We start from the raw sequence: 23878 nt of genomic DNA, 5'->3' as shown, positions 1-23878 counted from the left end.
AGCACTCAGGAGGCAGAGGCAGGTGGATTTCTGAGTTCCAGGCCAGCCTGGTCTACAAAGTGAGTTCCAGGATAGCCAGGGCTATACAGAGAAACCCTGTCTCGAAAAACCAAAACCAAAAAAAAAAAAAAGAGTTCTTGCTGGAGCTGGAGAGATGGCTCAGAGGTTAAGAGCACTGACTGTTCTGCCAGAGGTCCTGAGTATTCACAGACATAAAATAAATAAATCTTTACCAAAAAAAAAAAAAAAAAAAAAGAGTTCTTGCTATTCTTCCAAAGCTCCTGAGTTCAGTTGCCAGCACCCACGTCAGACGGCTCCCAACCACTAACTCCAGCTCCAGGAACCTGACCTCCTCTTCTAGCATCCACGGGTCCAGGCACACATGTGTGTTCACATTCACACACAATACATAAACAAGGCTTAAAAGGTTACTTATCTTGTATGTGTATGTGTCAAGATAGATGTGGAGATCCGAGGAAAACCTGAGAGAACTGGCTCTCCCCTTCTGTCATGTGGATCCTCACGGAGATGGACTCAGCTCATTGCACTTGGCAGCAAGCACCTCTGCTTGTGAGCCACTTTATCAGCTTACCTTATTTTTGAGACAGTCTCTCATTTGAATCTGGAGCTTACTGACTGAGCTAGGCTTGGTGGCCAGCAAGATCCAGATCTTGGCTGGATATATATGGCAGTCCTTTTATCCTGCCATAGAGGTTCAAGAGCACACTTAGATCTGACCCCCTGTGCTGTACATGGAGTCTCCAACTCCTTACATTGATCTGACCTACAACTCTTCATGATTCATCTGATGAATATCTTCATTAGGTATTCAGCCCTCTATCACTGTGAGAAAAAGACTTTCTACTTTTTTGAAGTCACCTACTTTATGGCAATTTGTTATAGCAGCCATAGGAAGCTAGTGCAGTTTGAAAGGGTTAATATGGGGCTAGAGAGGTAGCTTAGCAATTCAGAGCACTTACTGACTTTCCTAAGAACCTGAGGTTTAGTTTCCAGCAACAACATGATGGCTCACAACCATCTACAAGTCTAGTCCCAGGGGATCTGATATCTTCTTCTGACCTTGAAGACATGCACCTGGTCCAAATACACACACGCAGGCAAAAGAATCAAACTCACAACATAAAGAAATCAAAACAATTCAAAGGGCCAACACAAAGAGTTGAAGAAGGCATGCATATATGACACAGGAGATCAGATGTAAGCATGCCCTTGAACCTCTATAGCAGGGATGAAAGAACTGCAGGATATCGCGGCTTCGATGCTTGGGAATAACTGGCCCTTACGAAGAACTGATTAGGAGAACTCTTGTGCTGAGTTATGTTACCTCCTGGCCTGCATGACTCAGGAGGAGAAAAAGAACACAAGACTCAGGAGCTGCTGAAGCTGACATAGCTCCAGGGACTCACTTGCTCAAGGTAAATGTCTACGTTGCCTCCTGAAGACGGGCTTATAGATGCAACTGCCAGGAATGGGTGGGTGGGATGCCAGGTGATGTGGGAGGGAGAGCTGGGTCCGTCTGGAGCTTTGATTCGGTGGTCAAAATACAGCGCCATGATTATGCACAGGCCTATTCAAGGATGAAACCTGCAGGGGGGGGGGAAACCAACCCACAGTGACGGTGTGAAGAATTACAAAATGGAAGCAAACCTACAAAGACACGCAGCAGCTTAAAAAAATTTCTTAAATGAATGCAAACCAATTTATTTGTTAGAGATCTCTATTAAAATTGGAAGCTAAGGCCTGAACTTCGAATGACCCATGGTGTCCTGGAAAAGAAGTAAAATTCATTGCTATCAAAGAGAGAACTAAACAGAGAATGCAAGTAGCAAGTACTGAAACGGGGGTTTCAAATAATTCTTGATTGTTCTCGTTCGATAAGTATCGCTTCAATTTATACAGATACTTTCAAAGAAAACATTAAAACAAAATAAAAGTAAACGACCCATCAAAGAACATCTCTACAGAGAAAAACAGAATTCAACGTCACGGAAACCAAAAAGCCCAAGAAGGTCTTGTAGCTATGACTTACAGGTGGTAGAGGACAGTCAGGATCACAAAGCTATAGTGACTGGGGAGAAGCTACATTTGTTTCGTGGGCTTGAAAGATGGCTCTGTGGTTAAGAGAGTCTTCCGGATGACATGAGTTCAGTTCCCAGCACTCACATTAGGCAGCTCACTGCTGCCTAGAACTGCAGTTCCTCTGGGATCTGATGCCACACTGGCCTCTGCAGCCTGCACATACACACATTAAAAATAAGCCAGATATGGTGGCACAAGCTCTCAGTCCCAGCCCGGAAGAAGCAGAGACCCCTATGTGTGTGAGGCAAATATGGTCTACTACAGTGAGTTCCAGGCAGCCAAAGATACAAAGTGAGACCCTGCCTCAAAATAAGAAAAAAAATCTTTTTTTTTTTTAAAAGGGCAACACGTCAGCTTCAGTATGTCCATTTTATACAATGTTCTAATTATTCATTCTTTCACTTGTGCTTAAGGTTTTTTTTATTATTCATTTGTTTTGTTTTTGTTTTGTTTTTTCAAGGCAGGGTTTCTCTGTGTAGCCCTGGCTGTCCTAGAACTTGTTTTGTAGACCAGGTTGGCCTCAAATTCACAAATATCTGCCTGCCTCTGCCTCCCGAGTGCTGGGATTAAACATATGAGGCACTTCTGAGCACAGCACTTATGTTTCAAAATGAGAATTAGTCAAATAACTAAAAAGTTATTAAGTAAACTTTAGGAAGCAGATGCTCACAATAAAATAGTTATTTAAAAATCTGTTAATGTCCTTAGTTCAGGAACAAGTTTCAAGTATGTAGGCCATAAAACAAGAAAAGGCCAATTTCACTTTTTCCAGTCAACTGATCCTCATTTTTATACTCATTTTTATATTGAGTATTTTTATACTCAATCATTTTCAGAGGTAAGTGCTTCCATCATGCCAACTCTTAGGAAAGCTGGTTAAACTCATTAAGCCCAAGGAGTTATACTAACAAGTAGGCTTAAGACAAGTTACTCCTCTTACAGACTCTTGTTCATCAAGAGGATGGGTTCTAAAGTAGCCTTTCGGGATAGTGACCAGTGATCTAAAGTTTAGCTCTCTGGGCCAGAATAAGATCACTAGCTGCATCATGTAGACATTACTGAAGGACAGTGTAGTTCACGGTGGTCCAGTCAGGTCATGCTATCTTTACAAGCCACCCAAAGATGAACCAAGCAGAGGATTTTGGCTTTCTTGTCTTCCCCAACTTCTTACTAAATGCATCCGGGGGGAACCCACACTGCAACTCAAAAGTCCAGCAGGGGGCTCTAGGATTGTGCAGGGAGACAATGTGAAGCCAGCACACAGGGAGGAACCGAGAGGGTCCTGGCAGGTCATCTCTAGGTCCCAGGCCGATCCCATCCCACCCCTAGCCACTCCCCAGTCCAGCCCCAGACCCCTTTGCACCTTAGGTATAGGAATCTAACTTCGCCAGCCAGATGCCCTGTGCCTCTGTGTTGCCCGGACAACGCCGCTAAAGAAAGCGGAAGCAGTCGAGGGACAGCCGCGCCTCCGTTGCCTCCCGAAACGACCTCTGGCGACTCGCGGCGGAAAGAACCGAAGACAGTCGGTACCTCCCGGCGCAGCTCTGAGTCTCAGGCCCACTTTAGGACCAGTTTGGGTTTTCTGCTGATGGGTGGGCCAGAACTATTTGCTACTCCGGGCAAGCTGCGTCAAGGCTCCTAATACTTTTCTCCTCGAGTTCATCCTGCCCACCTCACGCAGGCCATCAGCCGGCACCTCGCGGAGCTTAGTTGCATTGCATCGGATAGGAAGGCGCGGCTCGAGAGCTTCTCTGGGACGTTCTGAGTACCGGACACCGCCCCGGAGTGTGGCGCGTGACGCCTCGAAAGACCGCTGCAAGCGGTGCTCAGCAGAACCTTGCAGCAGCTGGGCACAGGGTTTCCTGGGCGACCGTGCGCACTTTAGCCAGTGTTAGCCAACGGCGAGTGTCGCTGGAGAGCAGGCGCAGTAGCACGGTCCACGCCAGTGAGCCAAGGGGATAACCAGAGGCGGGGACCTCCTGCGAACTGGGATACTTTTTTCAAACGCCACATGCATAAGCGTTAGAGTTTTTAAAAAACATTTCCTTATAGCTTCGAATAGGAAAAGTGTTAGTGGACTACTCTACGATACATTTATGGTCCTAAACCTGTTTTCGAAGTGCAAAGTCCCCACCCGAGTTCGCGCGCGCTTCAAGACGCCCCGCTGAGGCGGCGATTTCTTCTCACGCATCCGTCAACATAGTCTCAGCCAATCACAACCAGCACGCCGATCCTATTGGCTGTCGGTTGGCCAATCGGAAAAGACGCACGATCCGCAAGGGCGCGAGGTTGCCGTCACAACACGCCCCACGTTGCGGGCCCGCCCCTGTCCACCGTGCGGGCGCGCGCCCGTCACGACTGCCGACCAATGGCAGCCTAGCTGGTTGGGCGCGCCCGCAGAAAAGCTGGACGTGCTCGTCTTTTTTTGCGGGACGTTCGCCCCTCCCCGCTCCGGCGCCGACTTCAGGTCCCCGGCGGCCGCCGTAGCCGGAACTGTTTAGAGCGCGGCGTCCCGGGTGTGGGAGGGCGAGTGGCGGCAGCCCCGGCGCCGTCAGCCCTGTTAGCCGCGCGCCAGTCCGCGGAGAGGTCTTGCGAAGGGAACAGTGCTTGGTGACCGCGCCTGATACCTGACCACCAGCCCGGCGTCGCGGCTTCGCCGCAGCCGGAGCTGCCGGGCCCGGTCGGTTCTGCGGAGGCCCGGGATCCGGGAGCCAGGCTGCCGGGAAGCGTGGATGAAAAAGGTGACCGTAGGCTGCACTTGGGAGCCTTCGGGGACCGCGGAGGGGCCGCGGTATTCGTGGGCTGCGCCGCGTGCAGCCAGTGGTCAGCGCCTCAGGAAGGTGCGAGCTTCTCCCACCCGAAATGGGACAAAGGGTGTGGAGCCGGGACGAGGCCCGCAGTGCCCGCGCCTCCCACGGTCAGGAAGTGACGGGTTTCGGTGACGGACTCCTATGGAGTCCACCGCCGCTGGGGAACGACCGGAATGCGCCTGGGGACACGGCCTGGCGCGCCGGCGAGTGCGTCCTGTGCGTTTTGCTTGGTGCCTTTGGCAGTGCTGGGTCTGGGAATGGGTTTCGCTCCCTAGCACAATGACAGGGTTTTGGGAACCGTAGGGAGGGGGTTAAAAGTGAATAGATTCGAAGTCTTGTGCCATAAAATCATTTAGCGTGGGGTTGTGTCTTGTGTGGTTCTGTGCCAGAGCTTTCTTAAAGTAGTATTTGAAAAATCAGTACCAAACAGGACCGCTGCACACCATTTTTGGTAGCACCATTTTATGGTGTTAACTTCGAGTTTTACATCTCGGTCTTTACCTTCAGTCTGTTTCTTTGTTATCATTGGTACCTTGCTCTGTCTGGTTTTCTTAAGTGGAATGTTTTCAACAGTTATGTTGGACCTAGCGTGCTTCTCTGTCCTGCTTCATCATGTACACAGCCTGTCTTAAGATGTTGGAATGTGCCTTAACTTTAGTTTATTCTGAGTATAACTTCTCCTGGCTACAGATAATTATTATTTTGCTTATCGATATCTTATGACAGTGGTAGAAGTTAAAGCAAGAATTTTGTTTCCAGAATTGTTTACATAGTTCAGTTCCGATTCTTGAGATCCGACTGGAACATAACAGTGTTTGCTGTCACTTTTCCGGTGTTCTCTAACCTGTTCCATGCAGCAGGCTTTGTTGAATGAGAGGTGTAGTTGAGCCGTCTCCCGTCTCCCTCCTGGGAAGGTTTCCGGAGTGCCGAGTCTCTCTCTTGCGTGCCAGCTTTGGAGGGAGCGGCAGTTTTGGCCTATGGAGCACTAAGGGGCTCAGAGGGCAGCGCGGGCCGTTGCTATAGGCAGGTGCGCGGCTCGATCGCGCGCGGCTCGGGAGCAGAGGGGAGGCCAGGGGCCACGGCAGTGCGGGGAGCGAGGCGGGATCGAGCTGGGGGCCATGAGCTGCGGCTCCTTGGGGTAGGTGGCGGCGGGACGGCGGGACAGCGGACCCAAAGCGCAGAGGCCAGGTCATGCTGCCGTGCCTTCCGCGGCTCCGGGCTGTGTTGGTCGGTCTACCTGGGTTAGGGGCATCCAAGGGCGGGGCGGGGTCCCGGTCCGGTCGGGCTCAGCACTCTGCGGGCCCTCGGGCGGGCGGCGGGCGGCGCTGGAACAAACAACGGCCGCCATGTTGGGAGGCCGGCGGTAAACTTCTGCCCGCCGCCCGCCTCACCGTCCTCGTCTCTCTCGCCGCAGGATGACAGTGAAGTTGGGCGACGCCGGCAGCGGGGAGGAAGGGCTCAAGAAGCTGGGCAAGCGGACGGCCGATGAGGAGTCGCTGGACGGAGAGGGGCCCGGCGGCGCGGACGCGGCGGACAGCAGCAGCACAAAGAGGGACGGGCAGACCCCTCGGGCCTCCGGAGCCCCCGTTCCACCCAGAGGGCTGCCGACCCCGTCTCCACCGCAGGGCAGCCCCCAGGACCAGCACCATTTCCTAAGGTCCAGCGTGCGACCACAGAGCAAGAGGCCCAGGAAGGACGCACCCTGTGCTGTGGGCAGTGGTGGTGCCAGCGGTTCCGGGCCGCGAGGAAAAGGTAGGGACCTAGCCTGTGGCGTCCGACAAGACCGCCTCGGGTGGCACTTGCAGGGGCACGTGCCCCCTTCCCCTCCTTGGAGACTGTTGCTTTTCCTCTTAATATTAATATACAGGGCAGTGATTGTCCTTTCTCTGGGCAAGAGGCATAGATTCCCAAAGGGTCCCTGACGGTTTTTTGTGGATGGCCATTTTAAATTACACACAATAGCCCAAGTATAGGCAGAGAAAGTTCTTGCTCGGTTTCCACACCTCAAGTAGTGGAAGGGAACAAAGGAACTGGCTCTTGTAATTTATGGACTGGGGAGGCTGTGGATGGGTGGCAGAGGCAGGTTTTGACTGACTGTCTTCCACCAAAGTGTTCCTGGCTTGAAAGTTTGAAGAACAGAGAAATGGGACACTTAGAGTTTCAACTGAGGTATATTTGGTGACCCAGAAAGGATCTCCACTGGATGAAATTGACGGTGACCTATCAGGGGCAGCCCACAGAACTGTCTTGTGTTGAGACTGCAACTGCTTTCTTGAAGCCTCTTACCAAAGTAAAAAAAAAATGTGCCATGTGAGTTCTTCACATGCCTTTATTCCCTGTCTGCTTTTGTTTTTATATTTCAGCATCTTGGTTTTTACCTATGCAGGCAATTTGCTCTTACATTCTTTTCAGTCCAAGTTTGCCCCCCCATCCCGTTCCCATCTTTTTTTTTTTTAAAGACAAAATCTGCTGGTAGCTTGGGCTGGCCTGGAATTCACTAAGGCTTTGAACTCATAGTTCTACCTCAGTTTCCTGAGTGCTAAGATTACATGCCAGAACCGATATAGTTGATAGTTGGCTTACATAACACTTTTTTAAAAAATAAAATAACAAATGTGACATCAATTTTTAGTGAGTTCTCCATACTTACAGCCAGGCATGAAGACACACTTTTAATCTAAGCACTTGGGAGGCAGAGGCAGGTAGATCTCTCTGAGTTTGAGGCCAACCTGGTTTACATAGCAAGGTCTTGACCAGCCAGGGCTCCATTGTGAGACTCTGTATTTAAAAAACAAAACCCAAAACGCTTATTTATAGCAGCACTTGAACTACTATAGTTCGTTTTTCATTTCTTGGGGAATATTGATTTAAATTACCAAGGTGATCTTGGTGGTTTTAAAAAGAAAATATTTCAATTGAGGGCCTGACACAGATGTGTCCCATTAAAGTCACTTCTGCCTCAACCTGATCTGGAGGGCCTCTTCCAGACTCATGACATCACCAAAAGAATTTCTGAAGTGAGTATGCCAATTTAAAAATGTAAGTATGAGGTAACTTTGTATGTTTCTAAAACTAAAAGCCGCCTCACAGGTTTATTTTGGTATTAGGAAAACACGAGTTTACAGAACTTGATTGTTTTGTAAAGTCCCTTTTCACTAGAGGACACAGGTGTGCTGGAGCTTCTGGGGTCTGTGCTAAGCTCCTTTAACGTCTACAGTGACTTTGGTGGTGGTGTCTCAGGAAGGCCTGCATGTGTACTCCCACGGCCACCTTACCTGCCCTGCCCTGCCCACTCAGTTCTTTCTGTTCGTTCAGATCTGCTTTTCTGTCCAAGATGCACCCACTTGAGAAAAAAGAAACAATTGCAATTGTTGATGCCTCTTGAAGTTTGGCTGCTGGGAAGAAATATGTTCCTGTAAGCACACAAGCTAACTTATAAGTAACTGTACATAGCAGGGGTGATGGAGCTGGTGTTGAGTGCGTTGGGAGCTGGGAAATGATGAGAGCGGGTTGTTTTGGTTTGCACAAGTAGAAGAGGTTCCCCGTTAACCTCTCCGTAGATCACTGGTGCTTCTGGTTCTGATTGTTGGCCACTATGTGGCTATAGTAAAGTAAGCTATCCTAGTGCTTCTAGGAGGGAGTGAGATGAGAGTCTGTTTCCTCTGTGCCTGCCTTCCTGCTAAATTCTCTCGGTAGCTGCCATCCACTCGTGTGCTGCACAGGCCATTCAGATACACTTCACCACGCCCTGGACATCCCCGGTCTGGCTTTGCAGAAACTTTACTCAGTCATCCATCACCTCTATCCACTACCAGGAGAGATCAGGTGTGACCTGCCTAAGCACACTGTGTAGCCAGCCCTCAGAAATGACTCTCTGGAGGAACGTTTCTCCTACACACTGGAAATCTCCACTTTGGCTGGCCAGCATAGGTCAGTAAGAAGTGGGGAATGTCTGCATATTCAGTTCTGACTTGGAAAAAAACCATGATTTCCATATGCGAAGGAAGCTGACAGCTGAAGCAGTGGCCGTTTCTTTGCTGGTTCCATCTTCCAAGTCTCATTGTGATGGGAGTTTGCAAAGAGTGGCTTCTGGAAAAGAGGGAGGTCCTCCTTGTTTGGCTATCTTTGCATAGCTGTGCTTTTTTTCTCTGAGGACAAAAGAGTAGATACTTTGACTTCAATAAAACTTTTTCTAGTATAATTCTACAATATTTTTGTGTGTGTGTGATAAAGGGAGAGACTTAGTGCCCCCGCGGCAGACATTTTTCATTTCTATAACTTTGCTCTTGAATGGCTGTAGAGGCTAGTTTATAGTTTTTATCCTAAACTCACCTGAAGTCAAAAATGCTTATTGTTCCAGTCCTGCCACATACCAGAGACACTCAAGGATCCTTTTGTGACTGAAACCCAGAGTTACTGAGACTGTCCATAAGAACCTGGGCTAGGACCTAGGAGGCCCCATGCTCTTCCTTAGTTGGCCACTTTATGAACTGGAGAAGTACTGAGTGAAATGTTCATTTCTCAGAAGAAAGAAAAACAAATTGCCAGGTGTGTGGTCGCATAGCCTTTAATTCCAGTATTCCAGAGACAGAGGCAGGCAGATCTCTCTGATTGAAGGACAGCCTGCTCTACAAAGCAAGTTCAAGTACAGCCAAGAGTACACAACAAAACTCTGTCTGGGTTTTAAAAAAAACAGCCAACAAATACAAAGACTCCTGTCTTGCTTCCAGCCACACCGTCTGTGACATCCATTACAATAGCAGACAGCCTGAACATTTGATTCCTAATCCTGACAAAGACTCCACCTGTTTGTGATGTGTCAGAAGGTAGCAGACCCCAAGGCAGAGCGGAAACTATCAAGACTGTGTAACTGCATATAATTTTGTTCTGGAGACGGGTTCTCTCTAGCTCAGACTGGCTTTGAATTCACAAATGGACTGCTGCTGCAGGCTCTTAGGTGCAAATATATTCCTCAAAGGTTCATGATAAATTATAAAGGTCAAGGAAGTTGGTAATTAGGAAAGGTAACGCCAGCTACTGAGTTGAAAGCCCAGAAAGCTTTAGCTGGCTTGGAATTCAGCTCCAGCCTCTGCCTACCGAGTACTGGGATTAAAAGCATGCACCACTACACCAGTTCAGTTCCTCTTAAAGTTAAAGTGAATAGTTTCTATAGTGTCTACCTTGGTAGGTAAGACTGACTGCCTTTTGCTAGTAAAGAATGTCTTAACATCTTACTATTTGAAACCTTATTTTAGATTGGTCAGAAATTATTTCAGAAAGCAAAGTCATAAATTGAAAATTGCTATTGTCATATATAGTATGGAAGTCTTTTGTTAAGGTTGAATAACGATGGTCTTATCACTATAGAACAATGTAAAAACTACCTAGAGCAGAAGATATTTCCAACAGTTTGTAGTTCTATGGATGTAAAAGATATTGGCTATAGAAGACAATAAGGAAATCCCTATGGTATTCCATAAGGAGGGCCTATGTTTTTATAGAGATGGGGATTTTAGTTGTGATTTCTTTATTTGTGGGAGGGATGGGAGACCCTTTGAGGTATGACATTGAGCCTTGCAGGTATGGGGACAGGAGACTCGATGGAAGGAAGGGAATCTGTGTTAAGAGATAAGAGTCCAGGCTCCAAATCACCTTCAGAGTAGAAAGGAGGGCATTTTAGACGCTGATCACCTTGGAAGCATCTCACAGAACAATTGGTGTGTACAAATGGCATCTGTGGGGACTAGTTGAATGACCAGAGTTGAGAGGGATCCTCATTAGTTTATTGAACACTTGCCATATTGGTCTAGAAGCAGCTTTGGATGTTAATGATGACAGGGCTGGGGCAGTGGTAGGTGTTAGGGTTCATCCATTGAGACTGCAGTCCTTGAGTACTAGCATGCTTATGAAGAGTTCCTCCTATGTGACCTAGGTAGAGATGGTCTCTCTCAGATACCATTGGGACTGTACAAACAAAACTGCGTGAGCCAGCTTCTGATGTGAATGTCCTATGCCAGCAGAGACGCAGAATCTGGGTTCCCTTCATGAACTTTTGCCTCTTGCTATGCCTGTGTATCCTGTAAGCTGTGGTGGCCTTGTTGGACCTTGATGGTGTGTGCCATCCTTGAAATGTCTCTGTCTTAATGTGCTACAAACACAGGGTTGCCTTTTTGTGTGGTGATCCAAGAGTGGCCAAGCTTGGGGTTGGTGTGCAGGCACCTTTCTTAGAACAGGCTAAATGAACAGGAGGCTGGGAATCTCTTGATTTAACTGGGTACCTGCTATTCTGGATTTAACGTACCTAGTTCTTAAAAGGAAGCTCATAAGCCACAGAGAGAGACAGTCAAGACAGTGAGTTAATGTTCTTTTAAATTATGGCAGATTTTAATGGTATCCTCTGAAGTTACCACATGGTTCTTGTTCCCTCCCCCCTTCCCATTTCCCTTCCTTTTCGCTACTTCTTTCTCTCCTTCTCTATTCTCTCCCCAACTTTCTTTCCCTCTCTTGGTGATTGAACCTAAGGTCTCACCAATGAGCTATATCCCCAAACCCAGTCATGATGTTTGTAAAAATGTATCTTTTGTTTTTGTTTTTGCTTTTTTTGAGACAGGGTTTCTCTGTATAGCCCTGCTGTCCTGGAACTCATTCTGTAGACCAGGCTGGCCTCGAACTCAGAAATCCGCCGCCTCTGCCTCCCGAGTGCTGGAATTAAAGGCGTGTGCCACCACTGCCCAGCTGTAAAAATGTTTTTTTAAGAATTAGAAATAGGGACTGGAGAGACAGCTCAGCGGTTAAGAGCACTGACTGCTCTTCCAGAGGTCCTGAGTTCAATTCCCAGCAACCACTTGGTGGCTCATAACCATCTGTAATGGCATCTGATGCCCTTTTCTGGTGTGTCTGAAGACAGCTACAGTGTACTCATATACATAGAATGAATAAGTACCTCTTTAAAAAAAAAAAAAAAAAAAAGAAAGAAAGAAACAGAAATTTTTCAGAGTTGTAATTCGTGAGCCAGGTGGATTGGGGAGGTCGTTAACCTTTGTTTCCTTATCTTTCACAAACTGAGGGAAAGACCAAAAGGTCAAGTTTCAAGTTTTGTCCTTCCAGAATCCTGATTTCTGTAGCCTTATGTATAATAATAAAAGCTGCTGTCATATTATGTTTTGGTCAGGGAGGGTAGTACCTCAAGATGAATAGTAACACCATAGTGTGGAGGTGGGCAGCAACATGGGGTAGGGAGAAGCCTGGATTTACAGTGGGGGAGTTGGGTCACTTGGTTTTCCCTGCATGGTGACCTTCGGGTGTTCATGCTTTCGTAGCTCAGTTTCCCCTCTTCTAAAATAGGTTTTGGTTCTGGACTAGGTTTCTTTGTCTGAAATTTTTGAGCTCTACTTATAAAGGCAGAATTGAGTCATACACAAGTGTCTGTGTGTGTTTTAAAGTTGAAGTCATATTTTATTACTCCCAGGTTTGCTGTGTACTGGGCAGCCATGTAGCAGTGAGGAGCTACAGTGATGTTTTCTCAGCATTCCTGTTTGATAGCCAGAGTGACTTTTGACCTCTTCAGGTGATGTCAGAGCAACAGGGAAGGAAACCAGGGCCATACATGCTCTAGAGACTATTACTATAGGAATGGCAAGCTGTGTGAATAGAGAGGAAAACGTTGGGATTGGTAGGGCACAGCTGACCTGGTGGCAATAAGGTATCTGTGGGTTGATGTACAGATGTTGCCAGAGACGGTGATGGACTTGGTGGGGGAGGCTCTCCATCCTGAGGTGTGCTTTTGTGGAGACTAAGGCATAGAAGGCAAAGACTACATCTGTGCTCAGCCCCTTGTCTGCCGCCACTGCTCCTGTGCTATCACTGAGCTTCTATTGTGTAAACCATGGTGCTAAGCTTAGGCTTGGGAGAACAGGAACCTGTCCTCGCTTTTAGGGGACTCTGTCTTAGGGAGTCTGTTTGTGTATACCATCAGGTCCCTTCAAGTTTCAGAGACGCTGACTTACCATGCATACCGTTAGCAAAGCCCTTAGTGCTTGGAGCCTTGCCTTTCTCACATGCCTCTGCACCCATGGAGCCTTGGCCCCTGCATCCTGGGGATGTGCCCAGTGCCACCAGCATCCCCTGGCATCATCTTACTGTCTTTTAAACTTTTGCTTCAGCTGTTTTCCTGCTCACCTTGATCATTTTCTGTTTTCCTGAGTGTTTTTCTGGACTAAACTTCTTCCAGGATGTTGTCATTGTAGCCCATCAGGGTTCCTGATTCTGCTTCCTATTTTTATGTTTTCTGTTTTCACCTGAAACTTTGAAGGGAGATTAGGTGTTAGTGGTCTTTCTCCAAAGCTTTTGTATTCTAGGATGCTGCATAGTACATGCTAGGAATAGTTGCATGGAGTAATTTACTTTTGTACTTGAATGTCCAGGTTGCCTTACTTTCCCTCCTGAGGTTATATAGTACTTCTGAAATAACAGAAAGAGGGGCCAGGTATCTCAGAGCAAATGGCAGGCCCTGGGACAGTGGCCGCCGCTCTGAGGAGTGGCTTGCTGCCTCAGCCCTTCTCTCTGACATAACTTTGTGCCTAGGATTAGGGTTTGGGCTACTCTATCTCAAAGGTTCCTTCTCCCTTGGATTGCTGTTAGTTCTCCTTTGCACGCCACTCTCCTTGTCCAGGTCACAGTGAGACAATGAAATCTCATGATATTTGTCAGACACTTGCCTTCTGGGACTTAGAGGCTGTGTGTCTACTTTTGAGCATGCTAGCGCCAGGATGGACTAACAGGAGTTAACCTGAAAGGTCACAGAAGGGGTGGCTGTATGGCCGCACGGTCACAGAAGGGGTGGCTGTATGGCATGCTGTTACTCGGGAGAAGAGAGCTTGTGTTTCTTGGGAAACTAGAAGTAGCTCTGAAGTCCTTCAATGTGGGTACAGAGGTGGATAGGCAGCACTTCCTAAACAGCAGAGTGTGAAGAACTATGTGTTCCTGGGACCCAGACATTCTGGTGTTTGAGAATTGTGAGTCCTCCAGGGAAGCACCTCCTGTCTTCCGGAAGCACTTTCACAGCCTGCCTGCGGCAAGCGCCTGAGAAGCCCCGTGCTTGCTGTGCTGAGGGGAGTCTGGAGGTTTGCGCAGCCCTTCCTTTGGCCTGCGGTAACATTGCTGGATAGATGCAGACTGCAGCCAATTTTCACTTTGTTTCTGTGTTCAGCGCAGTAAATACTGAGTAGTACATAGAACACTGACTGGTCAGGCAATATCCACACCAAGTCCAATATTCTGCACTGAAGGTGGCCATGGCCATTCGAGGTCTTTAACTGTGGGAAATTTGGCTAGTCAGATCAAGGAACCTGCTTTTCTTTAGTATGTTTTGTTAATTAATTTATGTTATTTGTTTATTTTGTGAGGCAGGGTCACTATACAACCCTTGGCTAGCCTAGAACTCACCTTCATAGATCAGGCAGGCTTCAAATTCATAGAGATCTACCTACCTTCTGAGTGCTGGGGTTAAAGGTGTGTGCCACCATGTTTTTATTCTTAGTTAATACTTAAGTAGCCTTATGTGGTTATTTTTTGGTAACTGGACAGTTTGGTTTTGCTAAGCCATCGACTTCTATAAGTCTGATAGTGTTGTCTCTTGAAGTTAGTCCACATACATCTAAATGACAGACTAGAGGCCATTTGATGTAGCTAGCTAGCTAAAATGTTTTCCATGTGTGTGAATGTGCAGTTTTCTGACTCCAAATATTCAAATATGGCCGCTCTTTGATTCAGGATGGGGTTACCTCCTAATAAACTCACAATAGGGTGGAGACTATGCTACGCTGAGCATCTATTTAATAATCTGTGGCTAGAAATGGCTAGAGAAATCGCTTAGCAGTTAAGAGCTCTTACAGTTGATTCAGAGAACCTGAATTTGGTCCCAGCACCCATATCAGGTAGCTCACAATCACCTGCAGGCCCAGCTCCATGCAGTCTAGTGCCCTCTTCTGGCCCCCATGGGCACGCTAACACATTCCCACACTCACAGATAGACAGCAACATGCACACACAGAATAATAATAATAATATAAAAGGCTATCTAAGCTGAGTTGTATAGTACCATAAAGAATGATTTCTTTCTCCTCTTGATCTTGTCACTGCCTAGATATAGCAGCTGATGCCATTGTTCAGCATGTATCATATCAGACATTGAGAGGCTGAGGAAAGACTGAGATCCCAAGGATGCTCTCACACCTTACCGTCACCATCAGTCACTATATGTAGTGACACAGACTACGGCATATACCTAGGATAGACAAAGCTGCTGCAGGGACAGTCAATCTTTACTTACTCTGCTCTCGGCCCCCTGCTTGTAGCCCTTATGCATGGTCTAACATAGATGGCCAGAGAAAGTATTCTCAAGTATTTTTGGATTAATGGGCTTCTAATTTTTAATTTTTTCATCTTTTACACTCTTCTGTGAAGCTGCTTCTTTGAAAACCCTACAGTGAAGGAGACGCTAGGGGAGGAGTAGCACCCAGGCTGTCCAGGAAGAGCCTCACCAAACTGACTAGAAACGGAATCTCAGCTGTAAAGGCTGCAGCATCTCATTAGGAAAACATCTTCACAGTCTCTGACCCATGTACGGTACCAAGGCCTGCACCTAGTACTAGGCAGACTGAAGTAGGAGGGTTGCCTTGAGTTCAAAGCAAGGCTCTGACAACAAAACAAAAATGGGGGCTGGGGAGATGGCTCAGTGGGTAAGAGCACTGACTGCTCTTCCGAAGGGCCTAAGTTCAAATCCCAGCAACCACATGGTGGCTCACAACTACCTGTAATGAGATCTGATGCCCTCTTTTGGTGCATCTGAAGGCGGCTACTTATAATAATGAATGAATAAAAATCTTAAAAAAATAAAAACAAACAAAATTCTGTTGTATGGTGTTTGTTTTTTAAAGAGTTTTTACTTTTGTGATCTGTCTACCTCATAAGATTGTTCCAGGGTTGGAAGATGTCTTGGCATCCTGTGGTTCTGCAATCTTCCAAAAGGAGACTACAGGTTAATTTAAGGTGCTGTGAGTTCCTCTTCCCCACAGCAAGAGGAAACTCAACTGGCCGACCACTAGGCTAGGGTCTAAATTCTGCATCTCTGACTTTGTTTTTGTCTCTAGGGTCCCTTACATTTTATTGTGCTACCCTGTTGGCAAAGGATTTGGAAAGATGTTGCTAAAAATCAGGGACTGATGCTCCAGGAGAATTTTTAAGGGTGGTGGTATTTAACATTACCCAGAGGTAACGTTAAAGCAGATGGAAGGGAAGGGAAGGGTTTTAGGTATGGAGGTAAGCTTAGTGGTAGAGTGCAAGGCCCTGGGTTCATACTTCTATTACTGGAAAGGGGAAAAGAGAGAGAGAGAAGGGATCTTCAGACTATATGGCACTTTAAGCATTAAATGATCTCTATTCTGAAATACCAATACTTTATGTAGATTGCTACTTGAAATTCAGTTTATTCAAAAATATGGTAAGCATATTTCAAACTAAAAACCACATTTGAGCAGGAATCAACGTGAAATGTGCCTTGTGGCTTTGCTGAAGGGGCAGGGATCAGACTCTGAGTGTGGACAAAATAAAAATGCCAGATTCACTGTGTTGTTAAAACAATCCATACGAGCGCTCTCCTCATTGTCCAAACATTAAAATCTTCTGATCAGCTCTGGCTTCGGATCAGGACCCAGTGGCTTTTGAGTGCTGCATCGCTGGCATCACCTGTAAAAGTTAGAATTGGGTGTGGCAGTGAGCACTTTGTGCCCCCCCCCCATCTTCTCAGCTCCTACCCCTCAGCTCTCTGAACAAGTTATTGTACAGTTCTTTCTCTCCAAGGAAGTGACGGTGGCGCATCATCTTCTGGAAACGTGTCTGGGGTTACCCCTGCCACTCCTGCAGGAGGCTCGCGCTCCTCCTCCCGGAACATAGGATCTTCAGGGCCTGAGAAGGAAGAAGGAAAGAAGGTCCGAAGGCAGTGGGAGTCGTGGAGCACGGAGGACAAGAACACCTTCTTCGAGGGACTGTATGAGGTGAGTTGTAGACTTGAGTCAAGGACCCCAGGGGTCTTCCTCCTGAGCTCTCACTGTTTATCTTGTGTTCCCTTTGCTGCACTGCTGTTAATTGGGCAGATTCTGTCAAGTGCCAGGGTAGTTGTCATCTCCTTCCTGGGACTTTTAGGATGAAAGGCTCTCAATCATGTTTCCTGCATATTTCTTGCCTGGAGTCTGACCCTCCTTAGGGCTTTCCCTTGGCTATACAGTGACTGATTTGGGAAATGCAGAAGGACATGAAGATACCTGGCCCTGTCAGCCAGAGTAGCAGCTAAGTCCCAAAGATATTACAACTTACTTAGAAACAAATGTCAAGTTCTGTCAGAATAGAAAAGCCACTTCCCAGACCCACTACTTACGTGACTGTGCCCTGCCAGCTGACCCCATTTTGACGTTTGCTTTTCATAGCCTCGTACTTATTTGTGAACATACTTTCATTAACATCAAATGTGTTTGTCATGTGCTTGCTTATATTTTTTAAAGACTTAACCTATTTTTATTTTGTATGTGTGTATATTCATACTACATGCATGAAGTACCCTCAGGACAGAAGATGCCAAATACCCTGGAACTACAATTACAGATGGTGGGGAGCTGCCATGGTGGTGCTGAGAATTGACTTGAGTCCTCTGGAAGGACAGCCAATGCTCTTAACCACTGAGCCCTTTTACCATTAATACAACAAGAAGAAAAATGGTTTTAAATGTGTTTCTTTGGATGTAGACAGATGGACCTATGTACATCTTGTCTGCTTTGTATAAAGGAGACAGTTAACTGGAGTACAGCTGTGCCCAGTCCTTCATGACCTGTTTGGACCGATTGTTGGGCCAGTAACAGAGTTGGGTGGTTGCAGTAGAAGTGTCCCTTGTGCATGTGTGTGCGTGTGTCTGTGTGTCTGCATGTGTCCATCTGTTCCCAGGGTCTTATGCATGTTCAACAAGGAGTTTACTCCCAGCCTGATTCCCCGACCTGTTATCCATTCTTAGTTTTGGTTTTGTTTTGTTTTAATTACTTGCAGACTCTGTCATTGTGAATAGCACTGTAGTGAACATTTTTGTTCAAGTTCCTCATTTTCGATGCCTTGTTTGACATGTTGACTTAATCAGTGAGCCTTGTCCTCTTAATAGTTAATTCACAGGTGTGATAGATGCACCATGCCAATCCACAGAAAGACAAGCTCCACACAAGAATAAAGCCCAGGAATTTAAATCATATAAAGATTAGAAAGGGGGACACTTCTAATGGGCTGAAGACTTGGTTTTATTATTATATTCTTATGGCTGGTATTCCTCCCTTGTGTGGGTGATAGGCTAAGTTCCTCCCATCCCAGGGGAGTGTGACTGACATGTTCATGTGACTTGACCCTTGTTATCCATAGAAAGATTGAAATAGGTACATACAAGACTTGTTAGGGTAGTTGGAAAAATCATCGAAACAAATGTGAAAGGGCTCTTTTTCTTTTCAGAGTTTTAATAAAGCAAGACACCATCTATATAGATATCTTCCAATTATTCTTTTTAAAGCCGGTAGGTATAATAGACTTGTAATTCCTGCTGGATTGTAAGAGTGTACAACTGTTAGTGAATCTTATCCTAATTTGTAACTACTATAGTGTTTTCCTTCCTGCAAGGCGGTCTGGCTCTCCAGCTACTGTAAGGGAGGTGTGAGATGTGGTTGTTCATGACAAGCTGTAGAAAGAGGAGGCTTTCTTGTAAGAACCATCCTCTGCCCTTCTTCTCCAGTTGGCCTAGCCTTCTTGTTTCCTCTCCTACCAACCAGGCATGTGTTTTTAGATGTCCGAAATCCCTGATTAGTAATAATGTATGAATGCTATCTGTGATTTGATACACAGAGAGGAAGAGAGGAAATGGGAGTTATTGCAGTTTGGTTGCTATTGCTCTAGTAAACACCATGATCAAAAACAACTTCAGTGGGAAGGGTTTATTTCATCTTAGAATTGCCAGGTCGAAAACTATCATGGAGGCTTCGAAGCCAGGACAGGGACTCAGGCAGGAACCGGAAGCAGAAACCAAAGAAGAATGTTACTTACTGGCTTACTTCCCACGGCTTGCTCAGCTAACTTTCTTTTTATACAGCTCAGGACGGTATGTTCGGGTGGCACTGCCTATGGTAGACTGGGCCCTTCCATGCCAATTATTTCTCAAGGAAATGCCCAATAGACAAGACCACAGGCCACTGCAATAGAGGCCATTTCTCATTTGAGGATCCCCCTTCTCAGATGACTGTAGTTGGGATCAAATTGACAAAAAATAACCAGAGGAAGAGTGTGGGGGATTCACACCTCATTTGGAGTCTGACTGAAAGACCCTGATGAGGCCTTGGCATCTGTTTAACCAATGTTGGGTGGGTGTGGGCAGCTGAAATCTTCAGCAGTGGGATTAGTGGTAGCTAAGCGTTCTACCTGTAATTCTGTGCCCTGAGAATTGTTTCTGTAATATTTATCAACATATTTGTGTGGGTGCACATGTACGCACGCACAGGCATATGTAAGTATGCATAAGGGTGATGGGAATAAAACCTTTGTGCATATTGGGCTTGGTGTTCTCCCACTAAAGAGATTTGCATGTGCTCACAGAACCTAGTCTGACTTCTTTACCACCATTGGAAAGCTCATAGCAACACTCCTGGCCCAGAGGATACAGACGGCCGGCCAGATGCAGAGATTCTGCCTTTGTCCCATGCCCCAAGTCTGACTCTTCTTTCTTGCTTAAGATACCCACATCTGCCTGGCCGTGGTGGCGCACGCCTTTAATCCCAGCACTTGGGAGGCAGAGGCAGGCAGATTTCTTGGTTCGAGGCCAGCCTGGTCTACAGAGTGAGTTCCAGGACAGCCGGGGAACACAGAGAAACCCTGTCTCGAAACACCAAAAAAAGAAAAGAAAAAAAAAGCCACATCTCCAGCTCTGCTGAGCACAATTTTGGGCCTGACCTCAGATTCGATCTTTCAGGTGATAGCATATCTAGACCTCACCCCATGTTAGTAGTGAGTTCTAGTCCCACTGCTAGAAGAGAGCCAAGGTGGCCGGGGGGTATGCCCTGAATAGATGGCGCCTTAGACCTTGACTAAGTCCTTTCTCTTGGTTTCAGTGGTGGTTTTGTATAATATAAAACTTAGAACTGTGTTTCTGTTTTATTTGCTCTCCACCTGTATGGTTATTCTTTAGCCATAGTGTTGTAATTCACTGCATTGAGAACTGCCTTGAAAGTCTTGTCCCTGATGTGCATCTCAAAGTACCCTACCCATCCTATGTGCACGCACACGCCTCAGGGATATCTCTGGCTTTTTGCTGTGTAAATACCGTGAGTTTTCATCACCTAGATGTTAGCTCTTTCTCTTTCAGCTTTGCCCAATTTTTGTTGTTCTTGAATAACTTATTATATCTATAATGACGTTTAGAATACCTGTGGTTGTAGAAATGCAGGTTGACTGTAGGACACATACTTACATCCCACAGACCATATAGTTTGAGAATACAGGTTAAGGAGTCATAAATGAGGCAGTCAGACCTCACAACAGGGAGCTTGTCTCTGTTTCTGTTGATGTTAACAGCTGCTGAGGAGATAGCTGCCCAGTCAGACCCAGAGACACAGACCCAGCTGTACCTTTCCATGATGAGCTAATGTGCTTTCTCCTTTGTATGAGACTTGGTCTCAGTCTGTTGCCAGGCTGATCTCTATCTCCCTGGCTTAGCCTCGAGTTTCTGCTTCCTGTTAAGTTTTTAAAGCAGTGGATAAGTCTTAAATTGAAATAATTTAACTTTTCATTTTGAAACATTTTAAAAATGTTGTGGGCTGGTGAGATGGCTCAGAGGGTAAGAGCACCCGACTGCTCTTCCAAAGGTCCTGAGTTCAAATCCCAGCAACCACATGGTGGCTCACAACCATCTGTAACGAGATCTGACGCCCTCTTCTGGAGTGTCTGAAGACAGCTACAGTGTACTTACATATAATAAATAAATAAATCTTTTTAACAAAAAATGTTGTAAGAGGTCAGTGAGGTGGCTCAGCATGTAGAGATTTTTGTCATTAAGCCTGACCTGGATCTCCAGGACCCACATAGCAGAAGAAGATTGATGACCACAAGGCGCATCTGATCCCCACATTTGTCCAGTGGTATATGCACTCATATGCACACACATACATACACATACACAAAGCAATTTTCCCTGGCAGTGATGGTCTGGCCCAGTGTTCAGGTGGTGCTTTCCCGGTGGTTCTGAGTATTGAGACAACACATGGCACCTTTTCCGTCAGTCTGTCCTACCTTAGTTTAAACAGCCTGGTGCTGCTTGCCTGACACAGCCATCATCGTGGAATCTGTCTAGTGACTGTCTTTCCATTGCTCTATGTCTGAGGAGTACAGATCCCTTTTAGAGAAGTTTTTCCTTCTCTCCCTAGTGTTGCGTTACGTACGTGTGGACTCATGAAGGCTACTTCATTATGTGGATCATAATCCATTTGCATCATTGATTTGTGCCTCCATGATTTGGGTACAGATTGAAATCAATTTGTATAAGGTCTCATTTTAGGCAACAACGATTATTCCATTCTTATCTGACAAACACCTTGCAGCCCTGGAATTAGCCATTTTTGCAGAACACTAGACTTCTCTATGAAAATAGACAGGTATGGTGGCGCACGCCTTTAATCCCAGCATGGGCTGCCAGCTTGGTTTACAGAGTAAGTTCCAGGACAGCCAGGGTACACAAGAAACCCTGTCTTGAAAAACTTATGAATAAATGAAAGAAAGAAGTTATATTGGGGTTCCGGGGTACTACTGGCACAGGGTGCTTTCAGCACATCTAGCTAGCTCTCTTTTTTGAGATCACCAAACAGCTGGTTCTCTATATCAACACAGGAACACACTTTCCATCCTCAAATTCCAACCACACCCAGATTTTGCAGGAGGTCTTCTAGGAAGGGTTGGTCCTTTGATATGTTCAGACTGCTTCTATTTTGGTTCAATTCCCAGGGGTGTGTATGTACCACTTTTCTTTGATCCCACTTTCTGTGATCTAATCAGTAGGTAGTTTTGAAGAGTGACCCTTCTTTTACTGTGAGATGGTAAGAGCCTGAGCTCTCTACCATGGAATCCCCCTGTAAGTCTCCCTCATGGCCCCCTAAGGGCCACCCATAAGCGTTTGTTCCAAGGATAGGTTCATGCTTTTCTGCTTTGAAGCTTAGTTTGTTTTATGCTTTGTGTAGCTGGTCCCGTTTTGACTTTGATGATGCTTACATTATACCAAAAATTTGTTTTATTTTCACTGCGATGCTTTTATTATGGACTTTTGTTTTCTAGCATGGAAAAGACTTTGAAGCCATTCAGAACAACATTGCTCTCAAGTACAAGAAGAAGGGCAAGCCTGCAAGCATGGTGAAGAACAAGGAGCAGGTCCGGCACTTCTACTACCGCACCTGGCACAAGATTACCAAATACATTGACTTTGACAATGGTGAGTGTCAAAGAGACCCTAGAGGACCACTAGGCAAGCCACCCATTGCCCACTCTATGTGACCCCATATTCACCTGGCTGCTTACCGTGGGATTTGTATCCTAGTGCTTTGGTTGGGGGCATGTTCAGAACCTATTGGTTAAATTTAATTGTGAGGAAGCTGCCCCATCTGTGTAAGGAACCTTATTATTGTTTGAGCTGTGCTTTCTGTGTTTCAGTGTTGTTGAATATATTTATGTTGGGTAACAGACATTTCTTGGGAGGCACAACACACAAACATCTACTTGCCCAAGAGAGGGACGGAGACCATGACAGACCAGACCAAAGCACCAATACTGCCAAACTCCAGTTTGGTGGGCCAATGCTGTTTTGGTGGGCTACTTACAGGAATTTGAGTGAAGGGTTACTTACAGAAGCAGAAATGACTCAAAGCTTTGTCACCCAAGCCCATCCAGTAGGTGTAAGAGCAGGGATGCTAATGCACACTGCATACCCTGCAGTAAGCTCAACAGATGGGAGACTGTTCTTCTATGGTGGCTCTGTGGTCTCTGCTTCTTGTTTTCTTTACAGTTTGACTTGTCTGAGAGTAACTCTGAGTCTGCAGTGCTTACTTATATACTCGTGCAGAAGGAATCTGACCTAGGAAATCTGGTCAATCTCAGGTACCTGCTAGAGCTATTTTGAGTTGTTTCCTTCCTTTCTTAGTGGAGCTTCCCTGCAGGAAGTATTTACCTCCCCTTAGAACATGCTGTCCTAGACACTCTGGTTGTCTACTTTCTCTTGACATTCTATGTCTCAAAGTTTCCCAGCAAGGTAGAGAAAGATTTATACCTGGGAGAAAACTGCCTTGTGAGAGAAGATCCTGGGTCCTCTTATGAGTTTGGGCACTGAGATAAACTGAATTCTGGGTGCACAAGAAAGCCTGAATTTTGCTGCTGTGCTTGGGTGGATGCTGGCTCTGTCAGTATTCTGGTCATCTGTGTTATAGTCAGGATTTACACAGTCCAGTTCATCTTCATAGAGGTGGCTAGATTGTCTCCAAATGTTAGTCTAGTTTCTCGCTAAAAGCACCCTTGACTGACCACTTTCTCAATGACGGTACCTCTTTAATCCATAATCTAATCAACTGTTCTTCACTGTAAACCTAGCTTCCTCTTCCTTCCATGATTCTGGATTCTCTCCCTGCACTCATTTGGTTCCAGCCTGCTCTGCTCCATCCTGCCTTGAATTCCTGCAGTTTCTATAGTGGGCTTGTTCTATCGATATTTTTCTTATACTCTCAATTTTCTAGATAGTGAAATTTCTGACATAAGAATCACTGGCATGGGGCTGGTGAGATGGCTCAGTGGGTAAGAGCACCCGACTGCTCTTCTGAAGGTCCGGAGTTCAAATCCCAGCAACCACATGGTGGCTCATAACC

The 23878-nt window shown here is 46.2% G+C and overlaps 2 protein-coding genes across 5 annotated transcripts in view; one reads left to right on the top strand and one right to left on the bottom strand.

Annotated features, from left to right (window-relative positions):
* Ift140 (intraflagellar transport 140) overlaps positions 1 to 4285 on the bottom strand; it is an 81741-nt gene extending 77456 nt beyond the window's left edge. The window contains exons 1-2 of the mRNA XM_021221172.1: positions 3464 to 4285; positions 1428 to 1605 (exon numbers count right to left, since the gene is read on the bottom strand). Of these exons, the coding sequence (XP_021076831.1) occupies positions 1428 to 1574 (147 nt within the window). The 5' untranslated portion in view covers positions 1575 to 1605; positions 3464 to 4285. The remainder of the gene's footprint in view (positions 1 to 1427; positions 1606 to 3463) is intronic.
* Positions 4286 to 4571: 286 nt separating this feature from the next.
* Positions 4572 to 23878, top strand: part of Cramp1 (cramped chromatin regulator homolog 1) — a 48678-nt gene continuing 29371 nt past the window's right edge. For 2 of the 4 annotated variants that reach the window (XM_029533001.1, XM_021221616.2), the window contains exons 1-4: positions 4572 to 4841; positions 6325 to 6662; positions 16770 to 16963; positions 22305 to 22458. In XM_029533001.1, the coding sequence (XP_029388861.1) occupies positions 6326 to 6662; positions 16770 to 16963; positions 22305 to 22458 (685 nt within the window). In that variant the 5' untranslated portion in view covers positions 4572 to 4841; position 6325. Of the gene's footprint in view, positions 4941 to 5884; positions 5938 to 6324; positions 6663 to 16769; positions 16964 to 22304; positions 22459 to 23878 lie in introns of those variants that run through there. The other 2 variants (XM_029532999.1, XM_029533000.1) reach the window with 2 other exon arrangements.

Source organism: Mus pahari, chromosome 21 (genome assembly GCF_900095145.1).
Source record: "Mus pahari chromosome 21, PAHARI_EIJ_v1.1, whole genome shotgun sequence".
In the NCBI taxonomy this organism is placed as follows: Eukaryota; Metazoa; Chordata; class Mammalia; order Rodentia; family Muridae; genus Mus; species Mus pahari.
This window is presented reverse-complemented; position numbering and strand designations above follow the sequence as displayed.